The sequence below is a fragment of the Calypte anna genome, chromosome Z (assembly GCF_003957555.1).
Source record: "Calypte anna isolate BGI_N300 chromosome Z, bCalAnn1_v1.p, whole genome shotgun sequence".
Lineage (NCBI taxonomy): Eukaryota > Metazoa > Chordata > Aves > Apodiformes > Trochilidae > Calypte > Calypte anna.
In genome coordinates, this window is record NC_044274.1 from 27304332 (window position 1) to 27326504 (window position 22173).

The window sequence follows — 22173 nt, forward strand, 5'->3', positions numbered from 1 at the left end:
AACCATCTGGTTATTAGTTGTCCAAAACATTAAGAAAAGATTTATTTGTGGTCCATATCTTCAGGAGATTTAACTGCTAAAATCCCCCAAACTATAGGTTTCACATTTCAGCTACTAAGTGTTACTAATAGCCCACAAATAACAAGTTTCTCATACAGTGTATCTTTAAAGACGAACCTCCACAAACACAGTTTGTAGGGTACCTTTCCTAGCAGCAATCACACATTTATTAGCTATATTACAACCTAAGTCAACCAAGCTATTAGCATCTTGGCTTCTATTCCAACAGAATTTTGATGAATGACAGTTCAAAACTCATTTTTTCTGTTTGGAGATCAATTAAGTGAATAGGTTGTGGATTTCTGTGCCAAAAATATTGAAGAGGGTTTGCCTTACACTTACATTCAAGTTTTCGGTTTCTCTCTCATGTCTACTAGCCAAGCCATTAGAGCCCATTTACAAGGAATACTAGTTGGATTGATTTTGGAACTGTCAAAATAGATAATTTCCTTTTGATGTGCAGAACTTAATTCTTCATCTGGATGAATGACTTTTACTAGCATGCTCCATTCAGAATTGCCATCTTTGTAACAGCTATATTCAAGCCTTTGATGCAATTGCTGTCTGACTTGATTTCACTAGACTCATCTTGTTTAATTTATTTTATCTTCAAATGAATTACTGTTTTAATAATTCAAAACATATAGAATGAAGCTGATATTTCAGAGGTATTAAACAGTTTTTTGAAGAAAGATCAACTTTTGTTTGTGGAGCTGTTTCTCTCAGTACACTGCTGCAGGTGATTGAGATAGCAGTTTACTAGTTTACTTAGAATTAATTTCTTCTCCATTAGGCATTTTAAACTCATTTTAAACTCAACTCCAAATTCATCCTTAAGCTTGACAATTCCCTTCTTTTCCCCTGGAAATGTTCGTGGATGCACAGTGCACCAGGAATAAACATTTCTGCTAAAGGTAATTTCTCTCAATCTCCTTTGCAAATGGTCCTTCTATGGTCTTTCTATCTTTGTCCTCATATCTTCAAACATGCATTTGGATCTTACACAAGTTCTGATTATCTAGTAAAGCCTTCCTTCCCCTTGACAAAAAAAAAAAGCCATGTATCACTACAGAAATACCACATACCTGAGGTCAACAGTGTTTCCTGATACACAGGAGAAACCTGTGCTTTAGTTTGTGCTCATTGCCTCTGGTACAGACACTGGTCCCATCCCAAGCAGAACAGAACTACACAAGGTCACTTCCAGGCCATTGTTTATGTTCTTGCTCCTTTGAACACCTATTCCCTTGGCCACCATGCAAAATTAAGCCAAGTCAGCAAGAAATTTGCTCAAAGATCCGAGATTTCTGTACAAATTGTATTGTGACTTGCTTTCTCCATCTCAAGTCTTAGTGGACCTTAAAAGAACTTTGAAAATGCATAGTATTGCTGATAGCTTTTAAATGGTATCATCAAAAACCTGACCTTCACTGTCATCTGTAACTGTTCCTTTTCTTTCAGCAGTGCATTTTGCAGCTATTTTCCGTTACTAAGTTCAAAGTTGCCCAAAACTTCAATATCCTCTATTTTACAGACAGCTTTCTGATTTAGCACCATAAGGTCACTGATTGTCTCATGTGACTTGACTTACTAATGATGCTCAAGCTCCATCAGCACTTTTGGAAGTACACCTGTGAAGCATCTATTCCTATTCAACTTGTCATACGTAGTTTCAACATTACATTAGCATTTTATTATATTCTTAATAGCATTCAATCTAATTATAGCTTAACTGTTCTTTTCACTTTACTTTCTAATGGTGTGTTTGTTAATTTAATTTACATAACTTCCATTCCACTATAGTCAAATGCTTAAAAGAGAAATGAGACCAATTCAAGGAAAAAAAAATCTGGAATTTTATACCTTGTGTTATTTTCTGGTAAGTGAATACCAGTGAAAGGTTTACTTTGTGAAAGAGCTACCCATCCCCTTCTCACGTTGTGCTGCAGTCATGATATAAACTACATACTGAACAAGGAGTTCTTTCTCACTACAGACAGTCATTCCCCAAACGTACAAATATATCAACACATTGTCAAAAGAAGGCATAATTGTTGTTCAACTCTTTTTTTTTTCTTTAAAGTAGCTATGGCTAAGGCATTAATGACACTGAGAACATCTCACAATAACATTATATTTTATTAGAGATCTTATTTTACATATCCCCATAAGGTATAAAACATTCCAAGAGAAAGTATCAAAAACCTTCAGTTGAATTCAGTTTGTTTCATACAATAGAAGCAAGCAAATCAAAGATATTTAAGACAAAAGGAATATAAGAAAAATAATCAATACAGGTACAACTCTGGTATGGAAAGTAATGACAAGGCTTTAAAACTCATCTTACACAGCACTGTCTTTAAAAACAAATGGGAAGGATGCCTGGTTCTCTTAACCAGTTATAAACCCAGCAGCTACAAAAATAGGAAAAAAAAATTAAATTAGATGGAAAATACACAGGAAAAACAAGAACCTAACTGAAATATCTAACGTAACAAAAATTTATCATAAGAGTACATAAAGAGTTGTTAAAAAACAAAAGCTGATGCCACCGACAGCCACATTCTGAACTAATTAAAGTAACAGGAAAGGACCCCAAATGGAAGGCTGGTCTATTGCTAAAAAAAACAAAACCAAAAACACACAACAACAAATAAAGGAAGACTAAATCTGCTGGTCAAGGAATATTCAGGTATCTTGATTGTTCAGCTGCTAATAAAAGATCAGATGCTGTATGAAACATCTTTTGAACGCAATTCTAACAGGTAAAATGCTTTAAAACTTTATTGCATCAAAATTTTACTTTTCTGCCTGATGAAACTGAAATAGTATTTTGAAAAATCTCTTGAACAGAACATATAAACATCTCTAATGTGTTTTAATTCTGAGGATGCAACAAAACAGATGTGAGAAATTTCTGCTGGCAAATCTGCCAAGCCTTGGGTTCCAACAAACAATAGCATTTTCAAATACTACAGCTAAGAAAGATACAGTACATGTTTATTGCATGAAAAAATCCATTTATTGGGATCTGATTCTTCCATTTGTGGTTAGTGGTTTTTATATTCTTGATATAACTTGCACCAGGTCCTACTAAGTATTCCATTAATTACAAAGCACGCAGGAGACTGAATTAAGGAGGGAAATCTACACAATCTCGGAGATCCAGCCTGTGACAATGTATGAAAGTTTCATCTTAATTTCATTTTAAGATAGCCTGCAGCTAGATGATATAATCTGATACAATGTGGAACAACAACGAAGAAATTAAATACAGTAGGCCGTAACAGTGTTAGAAAATAGTACATCTTTTGCCAGCTACGATGACACTTAATGCATTACTATTAAATGTAAGCAATGATATATGGAAACATAAAGCATAAAGAGAGCAGATAAAGCTATAAGGATAAATGACAACTAGGAAACTGCATTATACTTAAGTGGATGTTTATATATAATTAACTGTAAACAGCAGTTCTACATACGGTAATATTTTTCACACTTGATGGCTTCAGCACTAACATGTGAATTACTTAATATGTGAAAAGAAAGCAAAAAGTAAGACTCCATTCCTCAGTTATGCGAACATCAGCAATGTTGAGGTTGCAAGTTTGAAAAATGTCATTTAAATAGAGGCACACGATTCTGAATTAATAGATCACCACAGTCTGTGACATACAAGCACGTTTTAATGGGTTTGCAGACAATGACCTGCTTCCTATCAACTCTCTGCATTAAGCTGTCTTTTCCTTGAACATATCTGAATTTAGGTTTTACAGTAACATTTTTTTTTTCTTTTCATCTTATGACATCATTTTATGCATTCAAATAGTCAAAATGTTCCGAACAAGATAGCACAAACTTGGTCCAGGAGGACATAGATCAGAGTGTGGCGAGCATTGTCAAATAAGAGATACACAGTTTAAGTTTTATCCATACTATCTTTTCCCCCAAAACATTAACATAGACACCAAAATTGTAACAAGACATATCAAAAAATAAGGCACATTTATCTTGATATGATAATCTTGAAATACAAAACTCATTTTAGGGAACATCAGTATCTGAATGAGTTTTATAAGAAGTCTTGTAGTCATGATAACTATGGACATCATGCATTACAATGGAATAATTGCACATATCCCAGTGTGTCAAGTAACAAAATGGGAGTTTTATTAAACATTTCCACTGCAAAATTTTGTAGATTCATGTTTTTCTATTTACATAACTCAGGTGAATGGTAGAAGCATTAAAATCTACCACCACTTATCACAAGTATTTCAGGCTTTTTACCACAATTAATATAATCCCCTTTGTGTAGAATAAATTGAAATTAATTGTGGAATAAATTGAGATTACTGTCATCTATATAAAGGATTGTAAATATTTGGACTTTAGCTACTACACACGAAATTTTATTCTATTTTACTTCCAAGCTGCATCAGGACTTTCCACATTGAATTATTTTTAACGAAATTCATCAAGGATCACCAAAGAAGGCTGCTTAAAATCCAATCCCCTCTTTATGAAAATTAGAACACCAAAAACATTATTAGTTAGCATTTAACCTGAGATGTAATTTTTTGAGAGGTTAAAATCCTTAGAAATTTCTTCATTTGTTGCATTAACTTACACTGATGTTGCTGTTTTATGAAAACAAAACAAAAAAAGTTACTTGCAACATGGCTTTTCACTGTGTAGGTCAAAAAATTACAGAATGCATGTTTTTCTCACAGTATCCAGAAGCTGGAATAATAATAATAATAATAATAATAATAATAATTATAATAATAATAATAATAATGTGCTTTTTATTGCACATGAAACTTAGAGGAGATATAATCGCCAAATCCTCTTCTCTGAGTTTTCAAGTCAGAATTCATCTTAGCCGAATCCGAAATGTATTTATCTCCATAGAACTCATATTTATTTCACTTATATTTCTGGCATCTGGAGGTGAATGCATCAAAGATAAAGATATGGGTTTAAGACTTTCCACTCTGAATTTGTTGAAGAGTTTATGCACCTTTATCTGCAAAAAAATTAATAGTAAATCATGTCAGAAAACACATTATATACCTTCAAATTGATTTTAAACTAAGTTTTAACAATTAGCCAAATGATGCATCTCCTTACAGACTTCAGCATTGCAGTCCTTATACATTTTAAGTATCGTGTCTCAAACGCTGTGCACTAAATGAGATCTTTTTAGGTAGTGTTCACTTGCCATATTTCAAAGTAAGTATATTAAAAAAATATATTAAGAAAAATAACCAGAAATGTTGGATTAATTTTTTTTTTGTTTTAAACTAAATATTTATATTTCTGCTTACAGAAAATATCACTTATTTCAAAATTTGATTACAAAATTTCTACAGATTCAGAATTGTCCAGTCTATCTCTAACCCTCAGAACAAAGTTCTATAATTAGTATTTAATTATTTTTTTTACCACTTAAATTCTATAGCAATTGCAAAACACTCAGATATTTGCAGAAGTGTAGGTCATATAAGCAACTACAGGTATACAAGGGACATGTTCTAATAAGCAACAGTTTTCAAAATAACAGTTGTATAATTTGTGAACATGTCAATAACATTCAAAAGATACACAGAGAATATGTAATTTATCTCTTTTTACTTAGTAAAGTTAGTTCTAAAACAAGATTAAAAATTTGAGAAATACTGATTCTGTGTTATACCAGAACAGGAATTTATTTGAAATTTGTCTGTAAGTTTACTTGTTGATGCTTACACATGGTCATTCCCACACACCGAATTTTTATCAGTTGGAAAGAGGCTTTCAAGATAAACTTAACTATTATCCCAGAAGTATAACTCTTGATAAATAATAACATAGAATTCACCTATAATTTGAGTTAAATATCAGTGTTTCTTGAAAGGTAAGGTACACATAAAATGTCAGTATACCTTTCCCTGAGTAGTGGAACAGTGCAGACCCGTGTCTCTGTTTGAAAATCTACAGTCAAATCCCTTTCTGTGAAGAATCAGAGCAGCTTCATCAGATGGCTCAATATCCACCTGCAAATAAGCAAACAAACAAATACATAAAAATAAAAGTTTACTCAGAAAGCTCTAGCAAAGAGCTAGAAAAATATTTTAGGATGCCATAAAATTGTTACCTTAGAGTGAAAGAGACACTTATGCCTTAAAGTTCTGCCTAGAGTGAACAGTCAAGTTTCTGCTAATAAAACCGAATATAGAAAGGGCTAAAGAGCAAAGAGAAGTACCTGACTTGGTTTACACCACCACGATGTGTTTCATGACAGTGTTGCACTTAAAGCAGACATTTTCACGCACACAAAATAATACTGTCTACCTAAAGATCAGAACAAAATAAAATTCATCCAGCAAAACCCTGACTTCCTGTGAGTAAACTGAGGTTAAAAAGAACAAACAAAATGAAAAAAAAAAAAAAAGGTTAGCAACACTTTATTACTGTGGAATTCTCTTGTAGTAATCTTCATAACAAATATATTTTTAAATTTCAAATGATAGCATGAATATTTAATATCTTAAATTTTTTTACATTAAATATTAAAATTTTAAAAAATTAAAGCAAAATAATAATAAACAATTATTGACATCTTCAGGAAAAGAGTTCTGGTAAGTATAAGCATCTACAATACAGAGGTCACTCTTCTACAGTTTCCAGGACTTTATCATGCACATAGCATCCATGTGCAATACATTAAGCTGTTCTAACCTATTGAGCAGTGAGAGCAGTGAGAGACGAGTTGATCCAACAGCTGCATCTACTTTAGCTTACCCCTTCTTATCTCATCTGCAGGTAAACAAGATTACGTGTATGCAAGCCTAAGGAATGTCTGAACAAGGAGAAACTTAATTTACATCAAATACAACTTCTAAACATTACCATGCTTACTGCATACAACAACATTCCCAGTCTTGTAAAACTTCACAACATTGAAGTTGATGCAACAAAAAATCCCTATTTACTGTACTAACAAATTTCTGACTGCCTTCCTTGAAAGGGTTGCTGGAGTTTGATTATAGTTTGATCTCTGAGAAATAAAATGTGGCTCTCACAACAGGCTTATAGATGAACAAAAAAATATCTAAGCTTTCTCATAACCAGTATCCCAAGGCAATAGTGCTACAGTTTTGATGAGAAAAAACCAAAACACATTTAAACACTTTTTAATCTGATACTGTAAGCTGACTTCCATTGAAAAGTTCAAGCAACATGACAAGAAGATGTATTTATATTTAGTATAAAGGGACAAGTGTACTCAGTTTTTGAATCCTGAGGGCCAGCCTCCTTAAAGTGAGCAAATCCTGCATTAAACAACTGAAAACTGGAGGATTATTAAAAGTTTCTTTAAATTTCATAGTCCTAAGGCATTTGACTGTTCCAAGACAAGATCACATATCTTACAAAAATAGCAATATTCGTTCCCCTGTGAAGAGCAGAGTTTAAAAGGAAACTAGGTATGTTCTTTTCTTTTTTACACGTCAATGCATTTTCCTGCATTCTGATTTTTATCTTAAATCTTACTAATAGCTTATTTTCATTTGGTAAACTTTTATGTGAAATACCAATCCTACAATTTCTTGAAAACTGACTGAATAGCTAAAGCAGTCTACATTTCTGGAAAGAAAAAATGCATTGCATCAATTAGCCAGAATTATGACACTTGTCATTCCAATTCTTAGAAGACAAAGAAAGGATGGAGAAAGTGAAGACAGATGCAGAAAGTGAGAATTTTTAAAGGCTATCGTGGCATGCGAGAAATTGTTTGCAAAGCATTGCACCATTTCTGCTGTGGGAAAGAACTGTTGTGTACACATGGATATATGTTCTTTATCATAGCAATAATGCCCCTATAAATACTGGTAACATTGATGTTGAAGGCCCAAAGTAATGCTGCAAGCTCAAGAGCTGTCAGTCAGGTAATCACTGAAATACGCAGTCATGGACAGGGAAGAGATCCTAGTCCAAAACACAGAAACTGGGACAGTGGGGCTGCTTTAAGCCATGTAAAATTCAAGGATTCACCTATAAGTAGTAAAATGGAACTAAAAAAAAAAACCAGACAGAGCGCCACAGCTTCCATTTCACAGATTTCACAGCCACATGATAGAACAGAAGGAAGAGTTTAGCCACAAGAGAAGGAAGTTTAGGCCTTGAAAAGGGAGAGGGGGGTGTTCACCAAGGTTTGCCCCTGAACATGGCATGCTGAAGCAAAGAGATGCTGCTGAACAGACTGAGGTAAATGAAAACAGTGAAGCATGGAACTTACACTTCACTTGAAGATTTAATTCAACACAAATCTTCCTCCTAACTTTAAAAAATCTGCAGAATCAAGAGTTATTACACTTCAAAATAAGAAACAGTCACTGCTGAAGGAATGTACAAGAGATCAAATGATAAAGCGTGAGGAAGTAAATAGTTCTTTAAGTTTTGAAAAAGTATTAAGAACAAAAATTAAGAGCTGTGATAAAAAAGTAGTTAATGACAAGTTCTGCAGATATTCTGAATATACTATGAAATTATCACAGGTGAGCAATTCTAATTAAGCCATCATGGAGACTCTAAGGGAATATGGACAGCTGTAATTTGTAAGTTTCTAGGTATGGCTGAAAGGTATTTCATCTAGGGCAACAGCACTGGTGAGTGATCCTGCAATATATCGTAAAGTTAATATATCCATACTTTAAAGCATGTTAAAAAATTGCAAAGAATTTATATAAGGGATGGCAGAAAAATGATGCCCATTTCTACTTCTATAGTTTATTAAAACAAAAAATTGAAATACCTCGATAAAATTATGTTAGTTCCTTTGCAAGGAAAAAAAATATTCAGTACAAACCAGTTTCTTCGTTTGTTGTTTGTTTTTTTTAAAAATTTTTGTTGTTTTGTAAATCTACTAGAGAACAGATCCACAGAATCCAAGGACTGTAAAGCTGATTAAGCTAGAGTAATTAAAATTGGTCCTGTATTTAACCTTGAAAATACATTAAGAATTTATTCACATGGATGTTAAAGGAATGGTAGATTTTAAGTCTTCCAAATGTAACCAGATGTGTTTAAAACTATATACTTTATTACAAACTCAAATTATTGTGCCCCCTGCAGAGACAGAATAATGCACAATACTTTACTTAGACACAGGTCTACACGTCTTGCAAAATTAACAAAAATTAGTCACTATGCTGCAGTTTCTCACATCATATAAACCTTCAAAACCCCCTCCCGGCCCTCCTCATGCTTTCCTAGAATATAGTAATTAAATGACAGTAATAATGTACATGATATGTTTGCTCACAAAAACAATGGTTTGACTTTACCTTAGACTGGATTGTTCTCAGGTTGACTATATGCATGTCACAAGGCAGAGATGACACGAGTGGAGAAAAAGTGTTTAGCAACTCTGGGACACCTGAATCTGCATATGTTGTCATTGGAATTACAGGATGATTTAAGAAAGATGAAGTCATATGGCTAAGAAGTGAGGGAAAACTGACTGATGCCTTCTCTTCGTTCTGCAAAATACAAGAGAAAATATTTGTAAAAGTAAGTTGTTATACCATTATATTTAAATTTGAAACCAACTTACTTTATACAAGATTTCATTAACCTAATAGAAAATTTTGATCTATAGACTGACCATAGAGCTATTTCTGGAATTTTCTCATCATTCACTAATTCACTATCTTCTAGTACTAAGTGTACTTCTACAAATCATTAGTATATCTTTCAAAATTATCACTGGATGACACCTCATTATAAATCATTCTTCAGTTTTCTGTTAGCATTTAATATGTAAATGTGGTTTAGAGAAAAATACTAGCTACTACTTCAGCAAGTTGCTCCCATCTATTCAGAATCTACTTGAATCCTGACAGTCAGCTAGTCTTCTGAAGGATTCCTTTTTCTGCATAAGCTTCCCAGCTTTATTTCTTACCTAATTTATTCAAATTCATGTAAAGTGTATGCTGCATTCTTTCTTCTTAAATCTAACTTCTTAAAAATGCTGGAAGAAACTGCAACTACCATGTTTGTCTTGGTACACAGTGCAAAGGACTTCTTTCAGTAGTCTTATTTCAACACCATGCCAGCAGGAACAGAAGAGACTCTCTCCCAAAATTTTACAAGTTTCATTCTTTTCCAAATTTTGCATTTGCAATGTGCTTACATAACTGCAGAAACTGTGCTACAAACCCAGATGACTGAGTCCTACATATTCACAAAGGCTCGTTAAAACTCCAAAGCAGTTTAATTAAAAAAATTAAGGAACCTTACAAAGGCAATTTCTGGGTTAGAATGACAATGAAGATAAGGTAGAAATTGGTGAAAACATACTTGCTCTTTTCTCTTGCACATTTAATCAGATAAAGCCTTTTGATTACTGCTAAACAAGTGATGTCTAGTGAAAACATTGCAGAAAGCTTACTGAAAACATAGTATCTTAAAGACTGACATCTTAAATTTGCATTTTATGATAGGCTGAAAACACATGAATAAAAACATAAATGGGAGCTGCTTAAAGCAAAGGGGAGGATTATTTATCAGCTTATAATGGGCAGACATAACAGTAAGTCCTGTTTTGGGACGTGTATGCATATTTACTTATATCTCTGCAGCAGCATTGCATACATACACTGACACAGTAGCAACTGAAAATATGGCAGAGCCAAACCGATGCAAGATGGTAATTTCTGGTTTATTCCTGGTACTCTTCTTAGTAATAATTAAAACTTTGCCCCTTTACCTAACAGGCACTACAACTAGTATTTTTACAGATCTATTATGACACCCAAATTACTTTCCAAAAATGGTATGTAATTAATAGCTGTGTAAGATTGCTCCTCCATGTGCCACACTACATTTATTTATATTTAATTACACCTACCATTTCTTGCATCCTTAATCAGTCTTGAGTGTTCTTATAACTCAATTGGCCTTGACTTTTTTTTATTATTTTGAGTGGTTCAGCATTACAGGAAAAATCCCTTGTCATGACTTTCTTCTCTTCCAACTGAAGTATGAACAAGCTTCCTTTAAATACAGCTAAATCGAAAATGATTCTTTTCTGGAGACTGAATGCGTTCTCTACCCACAGGGAAAATATACATTTACATGTTCTTCAAAGAAGAATTAATTGTTTAACCTCAAAAGGAATACCACTTACTCTGTCAATATAGTTGTGCTGAAGTGAGTAAAAGCATTTTACTGTTTTATTGAAAGTATTGAATTTTTTTTTCTGTAAAATAAGCTGATAGCTTGCATCTGAGATCTTGTAGAAAGGTCTCTGAGAATATCTTATAAATCACACATGGATCAGTCAAACAGTTTATTCAGCCTAATATTTAAAACAAAAGATATCTCAAGAGCCCTTGAATATGGTTTCTAGTTGTAAGCACATTACCTGACAACAGAAACAAAACTATGGTCCAGCCAAAAACAGTCACTTGAGTTCAGTTACTCATATGTATTTTTAAACAACGTTTAAACACACTCAAAGCATTTTAAATCAGTAATTTTGCCTAAAGAGAACTCATGTTCAGCCACTTCCTTCTATACATTCAACCTTTGCCTCACACACTACGAACATGCCAAAGTAGAAATCCATGCTCCATATTCAACACACTTCCCCTCCACTCCAGAGATTTGTAAACAAGGGTGAGCCATCAAAAACATTTAAAAAATCAGGTTTCATAGACAAGAAAATTTCTGCTCTAAGGCATATCACTTGAAGAAGGGCCATAGTGTGTTACTGAGAACAGTGACTGAAAAACCATCCCATAGGGGGCAACTTTAGGCCTGGAAGTACAGTGCTTGCTGAAAACAAGCAGAACTCGCTTAAATGTCCTCATAAATTCAGAAACAGATGTTCCTCAGAAAATGCCACCAAGGTAACTGGGAAGAGATATGAGAACTTTCTGAAAGTTTCTGTTCCATGTACAGAAAAAGTACTGTATACATAATTAGAAGAAAAACACCTATGTATCAAAACCTTGCCCAATTCAGAGACGAGAAAGAAAAAATGGGAGGCAACATTGTTATGTTGGCTGACATGGAGGTTAAAAAAACTCTCATGGTAAATATATCACCTTGTCCAGGAAAAGACAGCAAAGGGCACATCAGTCTTCTAGGATGGAATGCTTTCATAAAGCTAACAGAAGTAATATGAAGGAAAAAAAGTGGTTTTTATATAGAGATTCAGTAATGTATATTCCAGTTGATAAACCAGAAAAAAATGAAGGAAAGTCACTGGAAAATTGGAAAAAGAATGCACATCTGAGAGAATAGTTTACTGTAAATGCTCAGTGGGGCAGAATTCTCAATAACCCAAAGCAGAACTGCCAAGTGCAGCTCCTCAGTTCCTAGATTCTTGAAGTAACTTGACAATTGTAGAGAAACAGTCTTGAAGGCAAATGGTAGAACTGGAGATGATTCAATTTGGCTCATTTTTGCTTCTAAAGTGTTCAGATGTTTTATCTTAAGCATTGTGCTTAAGCAGTAGCCACTTTGAAAACGCCACACACTAAGACTTAAGTGGAAATTTTATCTTGAATCTTGTATTCTCACACCTGGAACACGATTCAGTTTTGGACTGCACAGATGTGCAGTCATTCAGTCAATCTATATATTAGCAATGGGAATAGGGAGTACAGAATCTTGCATTCTCACACCTGGAACAAGATTCAGTTGTCTATCTATAGTAAATCTATTATATAGATATATAATATAATATATATATATTATATATAATATAGATATAAAATATATAGATTATATAGATATACAATAGATTGACTATAGTCAATTCAGTCAATCTATATAATAGCAATGGGAATGGGGAGTACAGAGGGCATTAAAAGCTTACAGGAGACCAAGGGAAAAAGTTTTTCCCTCTTCCTCCTAGGTAACTCACAGTAATGAAAGGATTGGAGTATGTTTTTCCCCTCTCATTCCAATCATCTGGAATTTAAGACTCTGACAAAAGAGATGGGGTTTTGCACATACAGACAACAAATCTGGAAGAACGGTTCCCCTCTACACATTCACTATGTGGGTGGCATCAGTATGCTGCTGATGCCAGGTCAGAAGATGTAGTCCCACAGTCTCTACCTCATTAAAATACTGCTCTCTCAAAAGAGGCATTATCTCCTCAACCTCAGTAACAGTGTTTAACACTCTCAAATGTGATTTCAGCTCCACTGGCAGCCTTACAAACATAATATCCTGGCAAGATTCTGACAAATGCCACTGATAGAGCTGAGTGTTTGCCTAATGAGCTCTAACCAAAGCAAATACTGCCCTTTTATTACAGCATATTCATAAACAGTTACCCAAATGAAAACTGTCTGTGTTAAAATGTAACCCTTTGAGTGACTGCACTATAGATGAAAATAAATCTTTATATAGGAATTTTCTTTGTCATTTAAAGTAATGTAAATGAATCTAGACTCTTAGTTTTGAGGACAAATAAACACCAAGCCACACCCCATCTTACCCTCAGGTTTACAATTTGCAACAAATAAGAATATCAAATCATAAATCTTGACTAATTACTTCATGTCTGGACTGTTCTCTGCTATGACCAACCCTAATCAGGAAAGAAATTTATTTTTAACTCCAAAACTCAACCAGCACCCAAAGTATGTGATCAAACATTCTAAAATGTGAATGCTGACTTTTTAAACCAGTGCATTCAAATAAAATCTGGAAATAAATAGAATTCTGGGTTGTATAAATCAGGGGATGCAGATCAAAGCAGTCTGATACCAAACCACCTGGACTACTGTTGGAATGAAAAGATCTCTTATTGTCTCTCATGCTGTATGAAGAAACAATAATTACCAAGTTTCTCTGTCACAGGTTCAGAAAATAAACTGGCAGCACTATCCAAAGAGGAATATTTCTGGACTGCAAAATCTAAGCTGTGGAGTAAAAGGACACTTCAGAGCATCTCTAGTTCCAAATCACAGGGAGATAGTATTTTTAAGTATCTCTCAATCCTAATCTAGCAACAGAGATGGTCAAAGAATCTAAAGCTTCCCAAAGACAAACAGCGAAAGAAAAATCTGTTTCTTTGTACACAATCTAAAGATTGACAGTCAATCTGCATGTCTGATGCTGCTGCTTCTACATGGGAAATACTATGCTAATCTGTTTATATGTGAAAAGTGTAACCACAGTACAACACTGAGTATGTGAATATGCTGTTTTAAAACACATGACAAAAATAAGTGACAGATGCCTTAGCTTTAAAATGATATATATTCTTCCCTAAATGCAAACTTCTTGAATCTTTAAATATGTGAAGTGGTCCCCACTTGAGGAAGGAGGTATCTGCAGACAGAAAAGAGTAAGAATATTGCACAGCATCATTGCACACACATTGCCCTAAAGATCCCAACTTGGAAGATAAATTCAGATTGTCTCTGGGTCCGATACTAGTCAAACTGATGAAACTGACATCAAAAAGTAAATGGTTTTTACTGCAAAAATGGTTACCATTACTACTGCACATGGTTTAAAGCTGCAAGCTTTACATGCAGGACTGCCTGGCAGTTACCTTACCAAGTGGAAATCATACGCACTCGTTTTAAATTCCTCTAAAGCTGTACACTGTAATACTAAAAGAATAATAACTCTGACAAATTCTGATAGTCCTCCAGATAAGTATGTATCACTCCCTTTCCTCTGAAGTCAATGTCTGGAGTTAGCTTGTGTGTATGTAAAAACTCCTGGTGTTTTGAGAAGGAAATAAAGATGTTATATAGGTGTGTGCTCACACCCATAATGCAACAAATAGCATTTGGTCACTGTTGAAAACTGGATTAATTCTTCTGAAGTGAGTAATTCCTTTTCAGTGTCCAGGAGTGCAATGCTAATGTAACTAATATGTCAAACAAAATACTAACCATCATTTTAAGTGGGTTTCAAACTGGCTACTGTCTGCACAGGGAATTTTGTATGGAAATTAAATAAGGTGATAGGAAGATCTTCTCTGAGCAGCAGGATCCAGAACACTTAAGACCTCAAAGCTGCACAAGGACCTTCAGCAGAACAATCTTCAAGTAATCTCTGTAAAAAAACAGGTCCTCTACAATGAATTAACCTTCTAGGGAGGCTTGGGTAATTTGCAACTGGAAAAAACAGACACAAATGTGACTACTGAACTATCCTGAAATCTTACAAAGACTATAAATAATACTGATGCTGGATTATTTTCAGCTATACTAGAGCATCAGTATTTCCTGAAATGCTGGGAGACAAAAATCTTGAAAAATATAAGGATTACATCTGCCTGAATTGTGCATACATACATACTTGTCAACACTGAAATATTCATCAGTTACATTACATTTTTACACATCAAAGCAAAAACTCTTTCAGCAATATGTTTCAAGTCCTTTACTGAGAACCATGATCTGTAATGCTTAGGGTTTTTCGATAGCTATTGAAGTGACCAGCAAAGAAGGACACAACTGAGCAGACAGAAACCTCTTTACCTCAGGGAATGAAAAATTTTCTATCAATTCTCTTGAAGATTGTTACTCTGGAAATGCATTTCTACCACGCTAGGTAAAAGAGGGCCCTGGGGACTGATTACAGAAGAAATGAAAATTCTAAAGCACTGTGATATATCCACAAAGCTGTGAGTTGGTTCAGAATGACTTTAAAATCATCAGTTTCTGTACTGCCTCTCAGCTGGCACTGAGACTGCAGTTGCAGAAACCTGGGACCACTACAGGCAATCAAATCCAGGGAAATCTGGACTCAGAGGATGAGTTCCTTCAAGTCTGATTTGCTAGAGGCAAACTGGTAATCTCTAAGACCAGAGGAGTCCTCTTATCCACCCCAGGTCAATGGGTGGGAGACTGCTGTGGTTCTGCTTCTCCAGACCAGGCAGGAGAAAGGCACAGCATGTACTCCCAATAATTTTGAGGACACACATATGACCAGCACTACCAATGAACAGAGAGCAGTAGCTTTACAGAGCACTTGGTTAACACAAGCAGAACAGGCTATCATAACCTGATAGTCTCTTTGGCTCCTGATTGTGCTCTTTGGCTGATCAAGTCTTAAGTTTGCTACTCAAAACAAGACCCTTGCCCTTCTTGATTTGCGAGTACACTCAGTAGCCACTCACCCCTCAAAAATCTGTGTGGATTTAATTCCATCTCATGTCAGCACCTGGATTTTACACCTCTTACCCATTCATTAGCTCAGAATCCACACCCTTTCAGGTGCTGTCTTCCTTCAACTCAGCTTGAACTTTGCTAGCAATTTGCAAGCACACAGAGAAAATCTAGATCTTGACAGCAACTGCCAGTCAGTTCACTGGTCCCTCAGTCTCTCTGACAGCTAGCAAACAGACCTCTTATTAGTTTCCTAGTTTTACCTGAAGTTGGCTAATGGCTCACACAGATTCGGAAAGACTGTGTATTCACATAGAATCTAGACTTAATAAGAATACAGGATACAGTCTCCCTTCTTATATTTCTTCTACTGAATACTTTGCTTTTTTAACTAATCCAAAATTCTCTCTCTCCTCCAAATCCTGGAAGTTCTGGGCCCCTTTAGGCAATAAATGCCCTTAGTCTGCATAAAGTGATCGAGCCATGTTGTTGGGTTTTACACTAGGAATGATATAATCTCCTTTCATGGTTGCAGAAGCAGACAGTTCAGTGTACCACAGCCCTCCTGCAGGGTCCTTCATGTATTGCTATTTCTTTGATGACTGTCAGGTCCTTGTATTTAATTTAGTTAGTCTTTAATCAGATACCACAATAACAGTCATGTTCTATAAACAGATCACTTGGAGAAGAGATGCTTGTTGGTCTCCAGAAGAGTGCAGATGGCAAGCAAAGCAACTGGTCATAACCATTAGCACACCAGCAAAATTACCAAGGCTGACAAACACAGTCATCCATAAGGTTGGATTCCAAAAGTTTACAGATGGCATTTTTTATATTCTATACCCTTTATAACCTCTTCCAGCAATTTTGTTTCTTCTCTAATTTTATAGTGTTTATATTGTCTAATAATGGTGCAGGAGGAAGGATGTTGTGCCTAAATAAATAATGCATGCTACAGTTGTGGAAAAGATATGGTGCTAGATTTTATTTCTTATTGACTGGGAAGAGCTTATCCTATTCAAAATATTGGCAGAATGACATGATCAGAAGTTTTCTGGAGTTCTGCATTGATGAGGAAGTAGGCCACCAAACTGATGATAAAAACAAAAATTTGCTATGTCCTCATTTTTGTCCTCCAGAGAGACTATCTGCATTGGAAGACTAAAGCTCATATGAAGTTCTTGCTGCTTATGGAAACTGCCTTTTCCGTGTGCAATAAGATTATCCCTTGGGAGCTATTTCACTTGAGAATACACTAAGAAGCTGGACTCCACCCTTTAATAAAGATGCTGCCCTATCACTACAGCCTGCATCAGGAACCAAGAGGCCTTCACAGAAGTGGCAGTGATACAGAAAAGGTTGAAATTAAACTTCTCAAACTGCATCAGCTTGAAAATGCTTGGAAAAGAATTTATAGAGGCCTATCCTCCTGCTTTGGTGAATTAAATGAGCTAAAAGTGGGGAGACTTGAATACTGTGTGTATTACTGAAGTAAAACACTTTCTAAACAGAGATGACAGTCAAGTAAGCAGAAATGGAGACAAATTAAAAAACCAAATGAACATAGAGAGAGATGTAGAGATGTACATTCATACACAAAGAAACACGCAAAACAGACATAGCTCTAAGTCCAAAAATCAAGTCAGTCCTCTGTACTAACTACTTCAACATGAGTCAGCTACAATGAGTGGCTGCTGCCCTGCCATTCAGCAAAAACATCCACTCTCTGCAGCTTTGGACAGCATAATATGAACCAAGCTTGGGAAAAAAATTCATCAATTTAGAACTTTCTTTCAATAAATATTTGTCACAATGTCAAGGAAAAAAAAAACCAAACAGATGAAAGAAATGAAGATATAAAGTGCTTATGTGTACAAATGAGGACATTACTGGCCAGAAAGTAAATATTATTTGGAGATAAATAGAATATGGAAACACTGTTGTAGAGCAGTAGACACAAACTTCTAGCATAAAAAATATGGTATTATCTATACAGTAGCAGTATCAATAATTTAGATGTAGTATTTTAAGCAAAACTGTAAAGCACTAACACATACCTGAATCCCTTTTGAAATGAAGCAAGAAATAAGATCACCTCCCTTATTAATATATGTGGCAATGCTTTAAAAGATGCATTGTGGTCTGTGTGAGAAGAAGTGGGAAAAGCATTTTTTTTTTCTTCTACAGCCAACATAAAACCTCAAAACCTTAAAGTTCAAATTTTTCCTTTCAAAATTTATTTGGTGAGTTCACTATGTTAGTCATATCTAAAAATAATTATCAGAATACCTGAAGTTGTCATACACTGGCTTCAAAGTGCATCTAAGTGGTTGTAGTTAAGCCAGTGTGGACTTTTTGATGTTTTTTTCAAACATCACAGTAATTATGCTTGTTAAGGTGTAGTTACACATATCACATATCATAGCAATGCACAGTATAGCATATAGCTGCTATGTGAAACATACGTATTATAAATATATGCACCAAATAAGTGGCAAATACAACTTAATAATCAGACAGAAATGGATGTATCAGCAAGCATGTATTTTCAGAAAAAGTGCATACTGACAGATACTTAATAAGGAAAAAAAAAGCAGTAACTTTATGTGGTAGAAGAAAAGGAATTTGATTATCTGTCATATATTTGTGATTTTATGAACTGCCCATGTCACTGTTTCTCTATACAACCTCTCCAAAACTATAGCAGCTATCTGAACCATTGAATCCAGTTTTTTTGCTTGAGACTAGGCTATAAATGCAGATATTTAAATTAAGTGAGTCAAGTTGAGGTATGAAATAGGGATCTGAAGAAGAAACCATGTGCCCAGCATGGAATCTTTTTTCCAGATATGTTACTGATGAAATAAAGATATTGACATTTCCAATAAATTCTATTTCATTCATATTCTTATACTAATGTAACATATGACTGCCCAAAAAGTAAAACGACAGTCCAAAAAGAAAAAAAGTATCAATGTTTACTATATTTTCAAAAATAAAAAAAATATTTTCTCTTTTGACAAGAAAGCACTGATTAGTCTATTCAGTTTAATTCTCAGCTAAATAATAATACCTTCAAATTAAAAACTAAATGCATCCAGTTCTTGCTTAACAATGTGAAGACAAAGAAGAATTAATATTAGCAGAAAAGTCAAAAAGACTTGCAGAGCCAAATAATGCTTTCCAAGACAAAATGAACATATAAGCAGAATTAGTTATGCCTTCAGGAACAGAAAAATATGAAGACTGTGTCATAACACAGTAAAAACATCAACTCATGTTGGAGGGATACAATTTAAGTAAATCAGGTGAATATAATTTAAGTGAAATGACATTTTCTGATTTCTTATTACATCCATTACATTCTAATTATACCTTTTGTAGTATGCAGATTAGGGGGAAAATAAATAAATATCTACATCTGCAGCAAAACAAACGAAGTTGAAGTCTTCTGCACACAGGCAGTATCAGCATGAACAGTTACTACCAGCTAGATGACCTACAGCCAAAAACCAGTTAACACTAGGACTAGGGACTTAGCAGAACCTATGCCACCTGAATATGCCAGCAATTATTTAGATTCTACCTACCCACTGGCTGCTTCAGGACATTCATATGGTTGGATTCTGCCACCACAATATACAGTCCAGTGTGGCATTGGGAAGGAAAGAAGCATTTTGGATATACACATTGAAAGAAACTCTTGGTTGATACCACCATAACCAAAGACATTCACAATAATTGCAACAGTGATGAACATTTGTTTTAACTAATTTTAAAGAACTGCACATCACACACTTCATACATTCCTTTTACAGGGAAATCTCTCAAAGAGCAAAAAAAATCCTGTATTTCAGAACTGTTTTCAAGAAAAGACAGAATGGACTGCACTTTAGGAACAGTTTGTGCTGGCAAGTATGTCAAAGGATCAGAATTCTCCCCTCCTATAGATTCCAACCTTCCATCAGTAACAAAACAGGGCTTTCATAACAAAATAAAGGTCAGTGCAGCAGCCAATTACATACGTAAACTACATATAATTTCTTCATGATTTTTCTGACAGGACTATTTTTAAACTATTATAACAACTACTTTCTGAATAACAATGCACTAAAAATATTATTCTACAGTTAACAAACACAAAGAGGAATATTATCCTTCCTTACTTTAACACATCTGAAACAGTTGTGCAAACTAGAGAATGTTGCCATTGTCTAGATAAATTTTGAAAACCAGAATGCTAGAACACATTTCATACAGCAAAAGGGAACTCTGTGTGTAACACCAGAAGGATGTTTCCTTAAAACAACTTGCTTGGCTCATGGAGGTTGTGCATACTATTGATGTTGGGCCAATAGCTTTCATTCACCTTCATTTCAAGTCCCTGCAGGAGCATTTAAGAACAAACTGTTCCTAAAGATTTACTCTGCAGCTATTTAAAATCATTGTAAACTCAGCAGCTAGAGTCAGAGGGAAAGAAGTCAGTCATGTACCCAAAAGCACATGTACATGTACATGAAGCACATGTACCCAAAACACCTCAAAGATTTTTGATTGTAGCAGGTAATTGCCCCTTCTCCTTTGAAGGACTTTCAGCAGCTTGTCCATAATCTTTCAAAAATGAAGGCAAGGAAGAGGATTTTAATATGAAAAGGGAAATAGATTGATATTCTACTACACTAATGTCTGACTGGTTTCCCAAACAAATTAGTACATGTCTGCAAAGACACAAGTAAATGATTCACTAACCAGATAATCCCAGATTTGTTTAGGCTGCCTTTGTTCTCACTGAAGTAACCTCACACTACTTTCTGAAGCAGTGGTTAGGTTTGAATCTGGAATTAAACTTATGGCCAAACCTGCTTAACCAGGCACTGTGGTCTCAGTCTGCATGAGACCAGTGTTCTTCTAGAGGAAATAACCAAGAAGCTCCCCTGGTGGTAGACACCAAAGTGCTCTAACCCTTCAGACCTCCACTGCAGTCTGAATGGATGACTTACCCTTTGGACCCTGCTTTGAGCAGCAACTGGACTGGAAGACATCCAGAGATATCTGTCAGTGATTAATGTTACAGTTCTATGAAAAATAGCAAAACTGCACAACGTGTGAATGCAAGCCACAAAGCACTAACTGATTTCATCTGCCTCTGGTTTTTTTAAACTATTTGCTAATTGATTTCTATGTTCAGTAATTCTTACCAGCTTCACAGTCTGTGTGAATTTAACACGACACAAATTACTTTGGGTACCATGAAAGTTTTCTTTAGCAGTATGGGTATCTCTGCAGGTTTTTCTTGAAGGCAGATCAACCTGAGTGATGCTCATTGATGCCAAAGCTACACTACTGCAGAACTTACATTGGCTTCTTCCAAGTTAGTTTAGATATTTGCACAACACACTGATAAATACTGTTAATACACTGCCTGTGTTACACAGAACAAAAAACTAGAAAATCATAGTAACACGTACAACCTGAAAAAAAAACACTGTCAATCATTAAGTGCTGGAAATTAACTTTAAGCTTGATATTATTATCCTCTAATAGTGGTTAATGATATCTATTACAAACCGGAATTAACTTCAGTTTATCTGCATATTCATAAGCAGCTCAGTATACCACCTCTCATATTTAGCTATTTGATGCTTTTAAAATGTTCTCAGTGCTGTCATTATGATTCTACTGCCTCAATATGAAGATGCAGTTCTTATTTTGACCTTCTCAAAAATGATAGGAAAAAACAAACAGAGGAAATGCAAAGAACTGAAATAAAATGGAAGAGCTAGTCAAAAGACTAATACTGAAAAAGACAAACTGAGATGATTTATGCAAGTAAAACCCCACCTCATAACAAAGTGGTCTCAACCTTTCCACAATCATAATGAAGTGAGAAGGTCTGTATGTCTGGCATCTAAATACTTTCACTTAAATTTCACTTCATAAGAAATTTAAACTGCAATAGTAATAAATGGTGGTA

General features: G+C 34.8%; 1 protein-coding gene across 1 annotated transcript in view; it reads right to left on the minus strand.

Annotated features, from left to right (window-relative positions):
• Window positions 1–2187: 2187 nt before the first annotated feature.
• MAN2A1 (mannosidase alpha class 2A member 1) overlaps window positions 2188–22173 on the minus strand; it is a 101319-nt gene continuing 81333 nt past the window's right edge. Inside the window, exons 20-22 of the mRNA XM_030467652.1 lie at window positions 9393–9587; window positions 5991–6101; window positions 2188–5092 (exon numbers count right to left, since the gene is read on the minus strand). Coding sequence (XP_030323512.1) covers window positions 4940–5092; window positions 5991–6101; window positions 9393–9587 — 459 coding nt within the window. The 3' untranslated portion in view covers window positions 2188–4939. The remainder of the gene's footprint in view (window positions 5093–5990; window positions 6102–9392; window positions 9588–22173) is intronic.